At 39.9% G+C, this 17,035-nt stretch overlaps 1 protein-coding gene across 4 annotated transcripts; it reads left to right on the top strand.

Moving 5' to 3' along the window:
• The first annotated feature begins 209 nt into the window (after window positions 1–209).
• dusp12 (dual specificity phosphatase 12) lies at window positions 210–5,175 on the top strand. 4 transcript variants are annotated; one of them, XM_085255226.1, is made up of 8 exons: window positions 210–405; window positions 1,196–1,460; window positions 1,605–1,718; window positions 1,867–1,985; window positions 2,110–2,197; window positions 3,709–3,800; window positions 4,523–4,602; window positions 4,756–5,175. In XM_085255226.1, the coding sequence occupies exons 2-8, from the start codon at window positions 1,198–1,200 to the stop codon at window positions 4,897–4,899; spliced, it is 900 nt and encodes a 299-aa protein (XP_085111352.1). In that variant the 5' UTR covers window positions 210–405; window positions 1,196–1,197; the 3' UTR covers window positions 4,900–5,175. The 4 variants fall into 4 exon arrangements, with proteins under 4 accessions (XP_085111352.1, XP_085111351.1, XP_085111354.1 ...); XM_085255225.1 differs by having other exon boundaries at window positions 1,166–1,460; window positions 4,756–5,174; XM_085255228.1 differs by having other exon boundaries at window positions 213–361.
• Window positions 5,176–17,035: the final 11,860 nt, after the last annotated feature.

The raw sequence follows: 17,035 nt of genomic DNA, 5'->3' as shown, positions 1-17,035 counted from the left end.
ACCCTTTATCAATAAAATGACCCAGATTTAGTATTCACCATTGTGTTCCTCTTGCTTTGTTTAACATCAGAGATACTGGCTGTACATAGAGCGTATATGTAAATACGTTTTGACTATTTAATTTTCTGCCATACTTATTATACTTATTGAAATTATTTTGAAAGTATAATAGGACGGAACTAACGACGCGTGTTTGTGTGTACGTCTACGTTTCCGACCGAGCATTTTAAAACAGGAACCAAATGCTGATGCAGACTACAGCACGTTAACTTTTTGGATTATATTTGAGTCTGTAACGTATTTCACTGCACTCACTTTCTCTTAAATCAGTAGCTGTGTTACACACTAAAAGGCGAAGCCGGTGAGAATCAGCAAAAAGGCGAAAACGACTGCGAGAGATCGCGAGTGAGTGAACGATGTGAGGGTGTGTGGGTTGCCAGAATGAGTAGATGTTAAAGTGAAAGTTCAGATTTATATTTTGGCAACGGCACTGAACCAAAGACGATCGCTACTTGTGACACAGAAAACAAAACTAGTTACTTGAAAATAATACTAGTGACGGTTTCTTTGAACCAAAGTATCCTATTTTTAATCCTTTGCTGTGTCAGAGACAATATATAGAGAAACATGGCACTGAATGGTAATCAGTTGATGAATAACAGCAACGATGGTGGCAAAAGTGGCTTTCAAGAGGAAAAGCTTTTAATAAAAAACGTATTTTAAGCCAAAGACAGCAAACTGTTTGATGATTCGATACTTTTTGTATCCAGGTGACCTTTGAAATTAAAATTCAGACAGCGGTCCAAATTTGCTTCTAAGATTAAAACGTAGTTGTATTCTATTCCTATACTTGTATGTATGTATGTATAAAAAGTATTTTTTGTTCTTGATGCTTATTGATGTTTTTATGTTCACATTTTAATCTCCTAATTTTAAATTGGTATCTAACAAATGAAATGCCAAGATGATCCAAAGGGGAAAAATATAAAGGTTTGATTTGAGAAATTGGGCAGTGATCAGAATGTTTAAAGCTGTAAAGGTGGTCTACAAAAACGGTTATAGACACAGCCATTTACTCCATTCTACTTTGTGTTGTTAGTGCCTGGAAGAATGTCCAGATTCATTTATGACTTCTTGATATTTTTCTGGCCATATTTCTGCACAGACATTAGTGCTACTGGGTTTGTCTCTGCAGTCATGATTCTGGTGGACCCTGGGCTGTACATCGGCACTGCAGCTAACCTCAACGACCACCAGGAACTGGTCGGTGCGAACATCAGTCACATCCTGTCTGTAGATTCTGTAGACCCCAGCCCACTGTTTCCTGATGATAGAGCCTTTGTTAGGAAGTGGATTGATGTCTTAGATGAAGAGACTTCAGACCTCCTCAGTTACATGGACACCAGTTTCCGGTTCATTAAAGAGGCTGTAGATGGTGGCCGGGCTGCACTGGTTCACTGGTAAGGCAATTTTATATATCAAATCGCAATATTGTGATTTTTAAAAAAATGCTCCTTTTATTTTACTCAAGCTTGTGAAAATATGCAATGTGAAACAATCGTGTTAAGTGTCAAACCGCAAACATGGTTTTGTGTGTGTTTTAGTCAGGCTGGTCGGAGTCGCAGTGCCACCATTGTTACTGCTTATCTAATGAAGAGATACAAACTGGGATTCACTGAGGCTTATCATAGACTAAAGAGTCTCAAACCAGATGTACAGTAAGTTTGTGTTTCACTTTAAAGTACTGTTATTTGTATTTAATGTTTATTAAATCCCCCAGAGATTATATTTCTTACTCCACACATAAAATTTACATTTTTTTTTAAAATTCTCTAAAGCACACTTGCTTGTATGTATGTCTTTTAGGGTCAACAGTGGTTTTGAGGAGCAGTTGTGTCTGTACGAAGCAATGCAGTGTGAGGTGGATACCTCCAGTCCTCTGTACAAACAATACAGACTGACCAAGATCACTGAAAAATACCCTGGTAACCACACACACACATTCTGAGATTATAGTTAAACATTTGAGCACTTCTCATTATTTTTGTTGCGCTTTCTTGTTCTTAAATTATATGTTTTCTTTCTGTATGTGTGCATGTGTTTGAGCAGAGTTACAGAAGGTGCCTAGGGAGGTGTTTGCTGTTGACCCTGCCCACTCCAGCTCCTCTGAAGCATCCTATCGATGCAGGAAGTGCAGGTGAAAAATGGAAGCTGAATGCTTCAAATTACATGTGTCTTTAATATGAATAAGCTGATGGCACACACAAAAACAAAACAGTTTGTTAAGTTGATGATTTTACTTCTTAGCTCAACAGTCCACAGTTTAATTTATGACTCACAGCCGATCATAGCAAACTATTTACAGTGTTGTGAAAAAGTGTTTGCCAACTTCCTGATTTCCTTTTTTTGGTTTTGTTTGTCATACTTAAATGTTTAAAGTAAGCGCAAAATGCATTTTCTAAATGAAGGTGTTCATTTTTAAGGGGAAAACAAATCCAAACGTACAGGGCCCTGTGTGACTGTCAGTCTGGAAAATTCCTACACAACTCTGTAAAAGGCAAAAACACGGAACAGGGGTTAAACTTCCCTGGAGTAGCCAGCCGACCAAAATTACAACCAGAGCGCAGCAATGACCTATTCAAGAGGTCACAAAAGACCCCAGAGGAACATTCAAAGAACTGCAGGTCACATGTACCTCAGTTAAGGTCAGTGTTCATGACTCCACCATAAGTAAGAGACTGGGCAAAAATGGCCTGCATGGCAGAGTCAAAAACCACTGCTGAGCAAAAGGAACAAAAATGCTCATTTCAGTTTTGCCAGAAAACGTCTTGAAGATGCCCAATACTTTTGGGAAAATACTCTATGGACTGACAAGACAAAAGTTGAGCTTTTTGGAAGGTGTGTCCCATTATATTTGGCATAAAAGTAACACAGCATTTCAGAAAAGGAGCAACATTACCAATAAGTAAAAAATGGCGGTGGTAGTGCGATGCTCTGGGGCTGTTTTGCTGCCGCAGGACCTGGAAGACTTCCTGTGGTAAATGGAACCATGAATTCTGTCGTCTACCAAAACATCCTGATGGAGAATGTCCGGGCAGCTGTGCGTGACCTCAAGCTGAAACGCACTTGGGTTTTGCAGCAGTACAATGATCCAAAACACACCAAGTCCACTTTTGAATGGCTTAAGAAAAACAAAATGAAGACTTTGAAGTGGCCTAGTCAAAGTCCTGACTTGAATCCGATTGAGATGCTGTGGAAAAACTGCATCATTGTCTCACCTGATGCAGGAGGAGCTAAGAGGGTCACATCAAAAAGGTTTGCGGACGAAACTGATACCTTCAGTGTGGCTGAATTGCAACAATTCTACAAAGATGAGTGGACCAAAATTCCTCCATGTTGCTGTAAGAGACTCATTGCCAGTTATCGCAAACGCTTGATTGCAGTTGTTGTTGCTAAGGGTGGCCCAACCAGTTATTATGGTTAGGGGGCAATCACTTTTTCACACCAATGTATCCTGGTATTGGTATTAAGTTTGTCTCGAAGTTTGTACATCTTGGATAGGATATGTAATTTCCTAATGTAATCTAAGGAATCCAAGGAACTGAGTGACTCTTCTTCTGAATGGAGAAAAGGAGGTATTCAGCCTGGTGTGTGTGCCAGTTTGAGCTACAGCTTCTGCAGGCAGTAACCTCCACTTTCTCCTTGCAGTCGAACTCTATTTCGTGGCTCCAGTATTCTCAGTCATTTAGTAGGAGAAGGAGCTTCGGCCTTTAGTCACAAAAAGGCCAGTAACCTTACTGGTAAGAAGACATACTGTGAACATTCACTCAATAAATTATTGACAATGTCATTTTTAATTAGTATCTGGGTATTCTTTTTTTCTTTTTTTAATTTCATTGACTTTTTTTCACCCACATGTTCTTTTTTTATGTTGCAGAGATACAGCTGCCCTAGATTAACAGTATTAATATTAACATATTTCATATTTCTATTAACGGATGCCCCACCTATATTTACAAGCTAGTTAATCAGAAAATATAATTACTGATGTTATCCAGGAATTTTCAAATGAACTTTTTTGCAATAAAGCTGAAAAACAATAGTAAAGCACTTTTTTTTTTCCCCAAGAGATTTAGTTTTAGTTATTTATTTACTTGCATTCCTTAAAACATTCTAGTGGTTGAATGTTGAGTAATGTAATTTATGACTTGTGTGACGGCTCAAATTTTGGCATTAAAATGTGAATTCAGTTTTTTTCATCTAATAAATAATAATATATATATTTTTTAGTTTTAAGCAAGTTTCAGATTGATTTCTAAAATAGATTTTAAGATATTTGTTTTCTTAGTTTTATGACAGATTTGTTATCTCTGATATGATTTTACATTGTGTTGACATGGCTAAACTGAAGAAAGCTTGACTGTTTCAAACTGGCTTCACAGTACATCCATACATCCATAAAAAAGACTACAAAGTAATCGCACTTACTGAACTTGTAATCTTTCGATGTGTTGTTGTTCAGGAGAGGTCCAGTGTACATCATACTTTATTGAGCCAGTGCAATGGATGGAGCAAGCCTTACTTGGAGTGATGGATGGACAGGTAAAAAACTTGTCATCTTTTCTCTTGCATCATTGTTTGTTACCCCCCAACAACTTTTGAGCAAATATGAATGTTTGATATGACCACCTTTTGCTAATTTACAGTTCTTGTTCATTCTCTCTTCCTTTCTTTTATATATTTGTGTGTGTGTAGCTGCTGTGTCCTAAGTGTAACTGTAAGCTGGGCTCATTCAGCTGGTGTGGAGATCAGTGTTCGTGTGGCCGTTGGGTCACTCCCTCCTTCCAGTTGCACCACAACAGAGTGGACGAGATCCGGCAGCTGAACATAATGAAATAACACTTCCTTATAGTCTGTAAGAAAGGGAATAATCATCATGCATAAAGACATACTCCAGTTTGTAACATGAAAAAGTGATTCAATTATTATCTGAAATACATAATGTAAATAAATACAAATGTAAATATCATTTATCTAAGAATTGTTGCAGGTACTTTTATGTTTCACTGATTAGTATACAACAATACTGTGTGTGTATCTGGGGTTTTTCACCATAAACTAACAAATAAAAAAGAAAATGTCTGCCTTTCACACAAAGAGTGGACCATATGTTTTTGAATTTGAATATTTCATGTTTAAGCTATGAAAGGCGCAATGTGTATCTTAAGCAAATGCACTTATTCGTTATGCTGTGTCCTGACATTGATAATCACCTGCCTCATTCTGTCCTAGTTGAAAGTCTTAAAGTAAACTTTTTATACAGATTAATTGCAGCGTGAGTTATCATGGAATCAATGAGCCCACACTGAAGAAAAACTGATAATTGAAAACATTTACATTTTCTTTATATAGCACCAAATCACAACAATTGACTCAAATTGGTTTATCTTGTAAGGTAAAGACCCTAAAATTGTTGAGAGAAAACCCCAACAGTAAAAAAAAACAAAACAGGACAGAGTCAGGGGAGGGAGACAGGGCAACAGACAAGCTATGGAAGAGAGAGATTAATCATAAGTAATGATTAAATGCAAAATGGCATATAAAACACCCAGTAATTTAAAAGAGGTGAGTGAAGAAGAAACACTAAGCACATCATGGAAGCCCCCAGAAGCCTAGGCCTATTACAGCTGTCGATCTTCAAAGCCCAGGGGCCCGTTCTTTGTACCTCGCTAAGTAGGTTAGCTGGATTTGATTGTTGACGATTTCGTGTGATCTTGGATCGTTCGGTTCCCCGAAGCTCATCCGGGACTTGCTGCCATAGCAACAGAGCCGTAAGCGTAAACCTGCTCGGGAGCAGGTTCACTTTATGTAAACAGGATTAGATCGCGGCCACGCAGGTATGTCTGCTTCATTTATACGAAAGCAACAGCGATATTCCACCACTGTTTCACCATAAATAAATATTATCAATGTAACTAAAGATAATGCAGCACTTGATCCTGCAGCACTTGATCCATTTATTGATTTCACACAGATACATACAGGTCATTTCCTAAAAAAGGGAAATGTACTATTAACATTCTATTACATGTATGTGATTATTACAGATGTAATTCATATTTCAGAGTAGTAATTGGAAATTACTTCGTGTAATCAAGATGGGAGACCACGGCTATAAAAGCGAAGGTGGATTTGGGAAGTCTGTCGCAGTCATATCCTGTCCGTATACGCGAGCAGCCCATTGCGGAAGGTGCAAGATTGATAAGGAGAGTTTCCAGAATTCAGCGTATATTGCGGGATAGACAGGATCCTTTAGCTCAGCGCGACAGTGTGCTCATTGAGAGATGTCGATATTCCCGTGAGGGTATTATTTACTTAACCAACTTGTTGACGAGGGGGTGCAGGACCACCACCTGTCTTTTTTTTGCTCTGCCCTTTTCTTGGTTGCTGTTATAAACAAACAGATTATTCCAGGGTCTCTTTCCAAGAGACGAAAAGCAATATAAGTGATAAATATTACCATTCTGTAGAATATTCTTATATTTCCCTTTTACTTGTTCCCATGTTCTAGTGGGTCCTGTTGTGGCTCTAATGTGTAAGGGGGATATAATATAACATAATATAATATAATGTAATATAATATTGGATAATATAGTGTAATATAATAAATTTACCCTACCGCCTACTGGTGTTGGCCAGAGGGGCCGATGGCGCGATATGGCAGCCTGGCTTCTGTCAGTCTGCCCCAGGGCAGCTGTGGCTACACCTGTAGCTGCCTCCACCAGTGTGTGAATGTGAGAGTGAATGAATAGTGGCATTGTAAAGCGCTTTGGGTGCCTTGGAAAGCGCTATATCAATCCACTCCATTATTATTGTTATTATTAAATTACTTACGAGTTTAATTTGTCAGCAACTTTCTGCCAGCCCTCTCTCCTTCCTTTTGCAGCCTTTGCAGTGTTCCCTTGCGTTCTGATTAAACTCTGAAACTCCTGAAATCCCTCACTCAAGAGTTCTTGCTCTGCTGCCGAAAAATACCGAGCGCTCTCCTTCGACATTTTCGCCGACCAATCAGAGGGTTGCCGATCAATGTTTCTACTATCGATGCGTAGCCCCTTTTACGACACCCAGTGATCTCACATTACTTCATCCAGCTGTACTGATCGTCAACAGCAGGTGTGTTCGGGGAACCGGATTAGCGAGCTCACGGTTAGCGCGATGGTTTGGTCTTGGATGTGTCATTTGATCTTGGATGTAGTAAGCGACGTACGAAGAACGGGCCCCAGAGCCCCAATACAGGAAGTCTGTGTCGGCACTCTTTTTAAAAAAGTTTTATCCTCTGAGCCTGTGGGTCAGAGTTCACATGGAGCCAATGTGGATGTGAGGAACCAAGCAATGAAGGAGCATCAGCCACAGGTTAAAGTCCAAAAAAAGGCTTTTCATTTAACCCCAAAACAAACTTGGTTAAATTATACAACAATCAAAATCTTGGGCCCAACTGAAGCTAACATAACAAATCCCCCCCCATGATCCAGAGTTGTGGTATGACCCAATTTGCAGGTCTCCATATAGGCTTGCTTCACCCTTTTCCACCTCTTGGCTCATCAACCAAGGGACTGGGAGCAGCTGCCACTGAGGTAACTCAGAAAACAAAGAAAGATTAAATCATAGATGCACAACAGTGTAACCTAAAATCTGCGCACTTATTTTAGAATAGTGTATTATGTGATTGTATAAATGAATGAATTCTAAACCAAAACCAATTCTTTGTTATCCTGTAAATTAAATCCTATATTTAAAGAAAGAAAAATGTAAATGTAAGCCTCTATTGTAACACTATTACCACTGTGTGGCTGTACTTGCAGCCATAACAGTGGATGAGGGGACTCGCCCAGCTCTGACTACCTCGAAGTCCAGGTGTCTTCCCTCCTTTCACTGTTGTGGGGGGGACCTGACTAGACTTGCAGCTCATATCCTACCAGTCACACCTGTTACAGACCCTAGATCGTTAATTTTAGGGACCATGACAGTAGGCCTCAAGGTACTGTTATATTTAAATGGCTGGAGTAACCTGTAAGAACTTTTTACACTCGGAAAACAAGGGACTTAATACCCAGATTTTTACCTTTAACCATTTCACAAAAGGTTAAACATTTAATGTCCACAATTTAGACTTGCAGGTTACAGAATCCAAAATTAATAAAAATCAAAGTATAATAATCACATTACCTAAATTATACTTCTCTAATTTACCAACTCTGAGCTAATGCTGATTTTGTTCTGATCCTGTGGAGGAGAGAGGCTGGAGAGGATGGTAAAATGGTAATTGGCCTGTATTTATATAGCGCTTTTCTAGTCCCTAAGGACCCCAAAGCGCTTTACACAACCTGTCATCCACCCATTCACACACTGGTGATGGCAGCTACAATGTAGCCACAGCCACCCTGGGGCGCACTGACAGAGGCGAGGCTGCCAGACACTGGCGCCACCGGGCCCTCTGACCACCACCAGTAGGCGGTAGGTGAAGTGTCTTGCCCAAGGACACAACGACCGAGACTGTCCAAGCCGGGGCTCGAACCGGCAACCTTCCGATTACAAGGCGAACTCCCAACTCTTGAGCCACGATCGCCCCCACAGGATAAAGCAGATCAAAGGAAAAACAGGATCCCCCGGGCATTCAGTGGAAGTATGCTGTGAATGAAAGACCTTCTGAATTAATCATCTTAACACGGCTTCAAATTTAGCAGAGGAAAACCCCCAAAATATACAAAACCAACTTGCAGGTGTACGGTTTGGTCAGTGATTGGTTCCTCTGGCATCTCTGCTGGAATTTTCAACTGTGACCTCTTTAGATCCAATCTTCTGATCATCAGAAGACAAAAAAGAACCTTGTATGTCTTCTTCACCTCACTTGTATACATTTCCACCTTTTCTCCCCCTTTTCTTTCTGGACACTAAATCTTCTGAGATCACATCCTGCCTCACCCACCACAGGGGCATCAAATTACTCAGTTAACATCTAATCACCTGATATCCACACACCTTATCATCCTCTCTCTGACTCAGTCATCCCACATGCATGAACTAAAGTTTAAACTTTAAAATCACTTCATGACATTTTCTGTGTTATTGTTAACATAGATATTTGAACATTCAGTCATATATGGGTACACTCCTTCGTTTCATTCAGTTTATGTAATTCTACTTCAGTTAGATATCTTCAACATATTCTCACATGAACATTCAGTTTTAAAATGATGCCTTTTTAATTCAAATCAAGAGGATTACTTGCTTTTATTTCTTTCTTTTATTCAAAATCATAATGGGTGAGACACACACTAGTCTGCCAAGGTCAGAGCCAGATCATGTCCTCACAAAAATCAGACATTAGAACAGTTATTTCCACTACTCAAACTACATTTGTCATTTAACATACCATACTAATCAGACTTCTACTTTGGCTTCAGTAAATCATTTTTTAAGAATAAAAATGATTTACTATTAGCAAATAAGGGAAAAGCGTTTTACCTCCTCTCAGATGGAATAAGAGGAAACAGCCAGGGGAACTTCAGTCTCTATCGGTCCCACCTCTTTCACACAGCATAACCAAGGGAGGATTCACATGAGCAGGCCCTATCAAAAAAGCAAAGTTTTAAGAAATATCTCAAAAGTAGAGAGTCAATATGACCCTGTTCATCAGCCAGCTTTATCTGACAGGACACCTGTTATAAATTAAGATGACATCAGCTTGCAGAAACTTTTAAATCTCTCACTGTAAGAGAAGAAGTCACACAGACATCAAACCTATTGTGTCTGTGTGCATTTGATGTAAGAAGGCATCACATCCAGTTCAGAGTCTAAGTGTACAAGATACTAGTAAATGCACTAGTAATTATATAGTGCATTTGAGCACGCAACCTTCTGCTACATCCCACTCACCCAGTCACTTACACACACACATTCATACAGTGTTTTGTATCTATGCCTTTAATCTAACACACACACACACACACACACACACACACACACACACACACACACCACTCATTCCCAGTATCTTTTCAAAGGACACGTCAACAAATGGAGTTGATCAGTCCACTGACCTTCCGTGTAGTAGAGGACCTTGTCAAGCACCCGAGCTACAGCTGCCCCAACACTGAAACCTCAAATTGTGAAGTTTTTCTATCTGTCCACTAGATGGAGCTAATTGATTATATAAACTTTTGGCTGCTTTGTGTTTTATGCTTACCTGCAGTAGTAGGACAGAAATTACAAAGCTCAATGGGAGAATCCTGCAACAGCAAAGATGGTGATGGAACTGAAAAAAATCCTAGGATTTTTTTTTTTTACTTCAGAATTGAGCTGGTTAAAAGGTAAATACTGCTTTGAAGTAACTGCTCGAATAAGTGCTCTGAGCTATTTCAAGCTGGTTGCTGAGCAGTTAACACCTGCTTCTGGTAGTGTGTGATTTACATTTTCTAAATGTGTGACATCTTCCAGCTGTTCCACTGATTCTTTACTAGACTGAAAATAACATTGCTCTGACAATGGCAAAATTCATTGGAGTAAGAAATCATCACTAACATAACCTCATTGTATATGAGGCCTTTCTGTTTGTGTGAGAACACCAAGTCTTATTCTATTTTTTTTTTTAAACAAGTCTGTCCATTTACTCTGATAATTTCAACCTTACCTCCATACATACTAATGAAAAAACCAGTATGGCCCACGTTTCCAAATAATTTTAGCCCATGAATTCAGTTTGTCTCTGCTGTTTAGGTTATTATTCAGAAGAGAGAAAGTTCTGCTGGAAAGCACCTCATTAACAACAACAACAACAACAACAACAACAAAAAAAAGCCAAAAAAAAGTGTGATCTTGCTCAACACTGCTTGCAATACTGAAAGCAATTGACTATAAAGGATAAAGGTTATCATGTGAAAGTGATAATGTGCTTGAGAAAACTCAAACTACAGCATGTGCATTGTTACAGCAAGTGGTCCTAAGTGAGACTGTTTAACTGTAACTCAGCAGTCCTGTCCAACAGATGCCTGGAAAACTGGAACACACACTCTGGAAATTTGGTGCAGAGACAAAGGGGCAGGAGGAGCAATAATAATGACACTAAAAAGAGATGGTTATGTAAAAGAGGTGGAAAACGGATTTAAAGTTGAGGTGAAAATGTGTGAAAATGAAAAGAGTTGGAAGGAAAGAAAGGGGGATGTGTCTGAGTTTTCCATTCTCTCATTAGCATTGTATTTGGGAATCCATTCCAGCTTCATGCACAGTATGGCTGTGCGCGAGTTTTTTTCAAAAATGTGAAATCGTATAATCATCGGGGTCATAAAAAGTAAAGATTTTCTTCTCTGTGAAGGAAAATGATTTATCAGTTCAGTTCAGCTGAATATACTAAAGCTGTGCCACTCAGTTCTATCTACCACTGCTCCCTGAACCTCCCTCACCCAACTCCCCCCACACACTACTACAGCTCTATTGGGATAATATGGTACTATCTTTAAGATATGACTGAGCCTGATTATTAGCCACATGGAGAGGGGTAGACTATTTTTAAAGCATTCCACTATTCCATTTTAACTTTACTTTATGAAACAATTTAAAAAGGTCATACACTCGATCATGCATGCTACCACCATCACTATCAAGAAGGGAGCTTAGACAAAAACAGTGTGGGCCCAGTATCGTGAAAGTGTCATGGTAACCCGAGCCTCTTTGCAATACCCACAATCTTTATCTGTTTTCTATAGTTTAGCTGTAGGAGGAAGATACTTTTCAGTCTTGACAATACTGACAAATGTATTTTTAATTTATGTATTTACTTTTTTTAAGCAATCTTCTAATGTTTTTGTTAATCTCTCTCTCTCGCTCGCTCGCTTGCGCTCTCTCTCTCTCTAATGATATACAGTTTTTTTTAATTGGTTTGGCACTATTTTCATAACTGAAGTGTACATTTTCAAATCTCTCAGTACAAAACTCACATTTGATCACATTTGTAACACCACTAGTCATTCTTTCAAATCTGATGTCATGATTTCATTGTATTTGCACATATTCCACTTAATCATTGTTTCAGAACACATGATCATTGTGATATATTTTGAGAACATTTGCTTTAATCACCCAAACAAAACAGTAAGATCTTTTTTCAACTTAGTACTTTTACCAATCATTTCATTCAGGAGCAAATAATACAAGGTAAGCGTTTCATATTGTCCTTGTTGATGAATGAGTGTAACTGAACTGTAAAACTTTACACAGCAAATATTACACTTATGTTCAGACATAAAAAAATTATATACACACACACACACACACACACACACACACACACGAAAAATAGAGAGAAAAAACAAGTCATTTACATAAGCAAAATATATATTATTCTGTTTTATTTTATTTTTTTTTATCACTTTTACACAATTAATCAAGCCGGTCATTAACATTGGGCCATAAATTGTCATCAACATCACAGTAGATGTCTTCGTTGTTCAGGCACCGTGGGAAAAATCTCCTGCCATGACGAATCCAGGCTTGACATTGCTCAGCAGTTATATCACCGCAAGCTTCACACATGGCTTGAAGAAGGGAGACATGCTCATGGGGATGGCGATCATACACCTTCCACCTCCATGTAGAGAAGAATTCCTCAATTGGGTTGAGGAAAGGGGAATATGGTGGAAGATAGTGTCATGAAGCGAGGATGTGTTTGAAACCATTCCTGAACCAGCTGTACATGGTGGAAGCTGACATTGTCCCACACAACAACATAGACGATGTCTTCTCCCTGACAGGCCTGCTCCAGTTCATTTAAAAAAACTATCAGGTGTTCAGTGTTGTATGACCCTAGAACTGGTCTACAGCCTACCACACCATATAGCATATCGCTGCACACATTGAGATGTTTCCCCCACGTTGTCCAGGGACGTGGATGGTAGCCCTTTGTCCAATAAGGTTACGTCCTCTGCGTCTAGTTTTTGCCAGATTGAAACTGGCCTCATCAACAAAAATATACTTGTGATGATTCACAGCAGCGTCCAGCTCCATCACCCTCTAAAATGATAATTAAGTTGTTTTTTTTTTAAATTACAACTAATAGTTGTCAGTACTGTCACAGTGATTGCATGCCAGTTTAAAGTTTTTCCAGCAAGATGGTGCACCACCACATTATGGGTGCCAGGTCCAAGCATTTCTAGATGAACAGTTTCCTGGAAATTGGATTGTCATCGTGGGCCAGTTGAATGGCCCCCAAGGTCTCCCGATCTGACCCCCTTAGACTCATCTGAAGGCAATTGTCTATGGTGTGAAGATACGAGATGTGCAGCACCTGAAACTACGGATACTGGATGCCTGTGCTGGCATTTCTCCTGCGGTGTTGCTATCAGTGTGTGAAGAGTGGGAGAAGAGGGTTGCATTGACAATCCAACACAATGGGCAAGCACATTGAACACATTTTATAAGTGGTCAGAAACTTGTAAATACCTCATGAAAGAATAAAGTTACGTTGAAACCAGGCACACCATTGTAATATATATATATACATATACATACATATGAATGTATGTGTATGTATATATATGTGTATATATACACTCAACAAAAATATAAATGCAACACCTTTGTTACTGCTCCCATTTCCCATGGGATGGACGTAGAGACCTAAAATTCATTCCAGATACACAATATAACCATCCCTCCCAAACAGTGGTCACAAATCAGTCCAAATGTGTGGTAGTGGGCACATCTGCTATATTGAGATAATCCATCCCACCTCACAGGTGTGCCACATCAGGATGCTGATCTGACATCATGAGTAGTGCACAGGTGTACCTCAGACTGCCCACAACAAAAGGCCACCCTGGAATGTGCAGTTTTTTGCGCTATTGGGGGTCTGGGGACCCAGAACCGGTCAGTATCTGGTGTGACCACCATTTGCCTCATGCAGTGCAACACATCGTCGCATGGAGTCTATCAGATTGTCAATTGTGGCCTGTGGAATGTTGGTCCACTCCACTTCAATGGCTGTGCGAGGTTGTTGGATATTCGTGGGAACTGGTACACGCTGTCGTATACGCCGGTCAAGCACATCCCGAACATGCTCAATGGGTGACATGTCCGGTGAGTATGCTGGCCATGCAAGAACTGGGACATTCTCAGCTGCCATCTGCCCTGAACAATGTGAACCATGATTCATCCGTGAAGCGCACACCTCTCCAACGTGCCATCGAATGTGAGCATTTGCCCACACAAGTCTGTTACGGCGACGAGCTGGAGTCAGGTCAAGACCCCGATGAGGACGACGGGCATGCAGTTGAGCGTCCCTGAGACGGTTTCTGACAGTTTGTGCAGAAATTGTTTGGTTGTGCAAACCAATTGTTCCAGCAGCTGTCTGGGTGGCTGGTCTCAGACGATCTTGGAGGTGAACCTGCTGGATGTGGAGGTCCTGGGCTGGTGTGGTTACACGAGGTCTGCGGTTGTGAGGCCGGTTGGATGTGCTGCCATATTCTCTGAAACGCCTGTGGAGACGGCTTATGGTTGAGAAATGAACATTCAATGCACGGGCGACAGATCTGGTTGACATTCCTGCTGTCAGCATGCCAATTGCACGCTCCCTCATTGCTTGTGGCATCTGTGGCATTTTGCTGTGAGACAAAACTGCACATTCAATTCAATTCAATTCAATTTTATTTATATAGCGCCAAATCACAACAAAAGTCGCCTCAAGGCGCTTCATAGATACAGAGAAAAACCCAACAATCATATGACCCCCTATGAGCAACATTCCAGGGTGGCCTTTTGTTGTGGGCAGTCTGAGGTACACCTGTGCACTACTCATGATGTCAGATCAGCATCCTGATGTGGCACACCTGTGAGGTGGGATGGATTATCTCAATATAGCAGATGTGCCCACTACCACACATTTGGACTGATTTGTGACCACTGTTTGGGAGGGATGGTTATATTGTGTATCTGGAATGAATTTTAGGTCTCTACGTCCATCCCATGGGGAATGGGAGCAGTAACAAAGGTGTTGCGTTTATATTTTTGTTGAGTGTATGTATTTATGTTTTTCTATGATTAAGTGGAGGAGTGCAATAGACCTGTATAGTCCAAAGCAAATTTCTCCTAGGGGGGACAAATAAAGACACTTTGACTTTATTTTGGCCACTTTGTAACTCAAAATCAAACAGAACATGTAGTTTGGTCTAATACATTCATATCATCAATATCATCACAATAAAACCTTTTATTCTTTTTATGTAAATTATGATTACATCCTCTTATGTTTTAACGTTAACTTACACTGAAGAAAAAAGAATAAGCCCGAAGGTGTGGCAGAGCAATGTTAGCATTGCTTCCAATTCAATTTAATTCAATTTAATGTATATAGCACCAAATCACAACAACAGGCACCTCTTCCAGAGAAAAATGATTTCAAATGAACTAATTAATTTTCCATCCATCCATCCATCCATTCGCTTCTGCTTATCCTTTTCAGGGTCACCGGGGGCGCTGGAGCCTATTCCAGCTGTCATAGGGCAAAAGGCGGGGTACACCCTGGACAGGTCGCCAGTCTGTCGCAGGGCTAACACATAGGGACAGACTCACATTCACACCTAGTGGCAATTTGGATTATCCAATTAACCTATCCCCACAAGCTGCATGTCTTTGGACGGTGGGAGGAAGCTGGAGTACCCGGAGAGAACCCATGCAAACACGGGGAGAACATGCAAACTCCACACAGAAAGACCCCGGCCTGATGGTGGAATTGAACTCAGGACCTTCTTGCTGTGCGACAACAGTGCTAACCACCGTGCCAAATTTTGTATATTTGAGCTAATGGTAGCACTAGATGATGGCAGTATAGCTCTCTTACTCATGGATGTAAAGCTCCAGCACAGAATGAAGATATGACTTATGACTGTGACTAATGCAGAACCTGCATCAAAGGAGGAGGGGAGGTGGTTTGCAAGGAAGATCGCAAGACAGTTTGCAATACATAATAGAGATTTTAAAAAAAAATCTTCACAAAGGTGGTACACTGAACCTTCTAGCAAGCCAAAATAATAATTCTAAATTGATTTGTACGGGAGGAGCTTGTTAATGTTCTGAAGGCAGTTGGGGCCATAGTTACTAAGAAAACCAACTTACCGTTGGTGTTCATCTGTAATAGACAGAAATCCTGCACCACTCGCAAGGTCCCAACAAGGCACATGTACAGAGAATACTTGGGAGAACCTGCTGTGGTCAGAATGCTTACATCAAGTTACAATAATTTCTTCAAAGTTGACATTTTGCGCCCACTTAAGACAGTGTATAATGTCTTCCTAAATTTTAGATGCCATTTATAATGACTTACATTATAAATGACACCTATAGTAAATTTTTAGTTCTAAACAGTTCATCTTTCATTATTTCAGTGGAAATAATGAAAGATAAAATATTTGCTCACTGAACAATACCAAGCACTGCTGTTTCTTTGAAATCTCCAGGTTTGTTTTTATTACTAAAGCTGATCACAAAAGTGTCATTCATCTGTCTGCTGAGATGGTTTCTTTAACTTTATGGTCTGCGAGAGCAAAACATAAAGTGCAGGGTTTAAGAAATCCTTTTAAAGTGCTTTAAACAGATCTCACATATGCCCAGGATTTCATTAATTTAAGTGGTTCTGTCTCAAGTTATCGTTAGTGGAGTACCTAGACAGCCTGTGCTCTAGCAGTATGTCTGTTAATACAGATGACAGATGAAATACTTCTGTTAAGAAAAAAAAAATTTAAAAATTCAGAATATTTCCTTTCATGGCCAAACAGCCTGTCTGGTCCTGGTGGAAATCCCATTTTATGCTGCTATTTCACACCAAAGAAGAGTGGTAACCATTTTTAGAATACTGTCTGCAGTGTTTCTGGGGTCAACTATAGTCCTTCCTAAAATTTACAGCTCTATTTTGATTTAACTGACAAAATTTTAGGCTCAGTGCAGCCAGGCTGAGTGGCAGTTTACCTTACAAAGAAGAAGTTACAGT

This window comes from Mchenga conophoros, linkage group LG18, assembly GCF_057382185.1.
Source record: "Mchenga conophoros isolate Kocher_MC1m ecotype Shallow Benthic linkage group LG18, M_conophoros_male_GT1.1, whole genome shotgun sequence".
Classification (NCBI taxonomy): Eukaryota; Metazoa; Chordata; class Actinopteri; order Cichliformes; family Cichlidae; genus Mchenga; species Mchenga conophoros.
The sequence above is the reverse complement of the archived record's forward strand: the minus strand, read 5'-3'. Positions and strand labels throughout refer to the sequence as shown.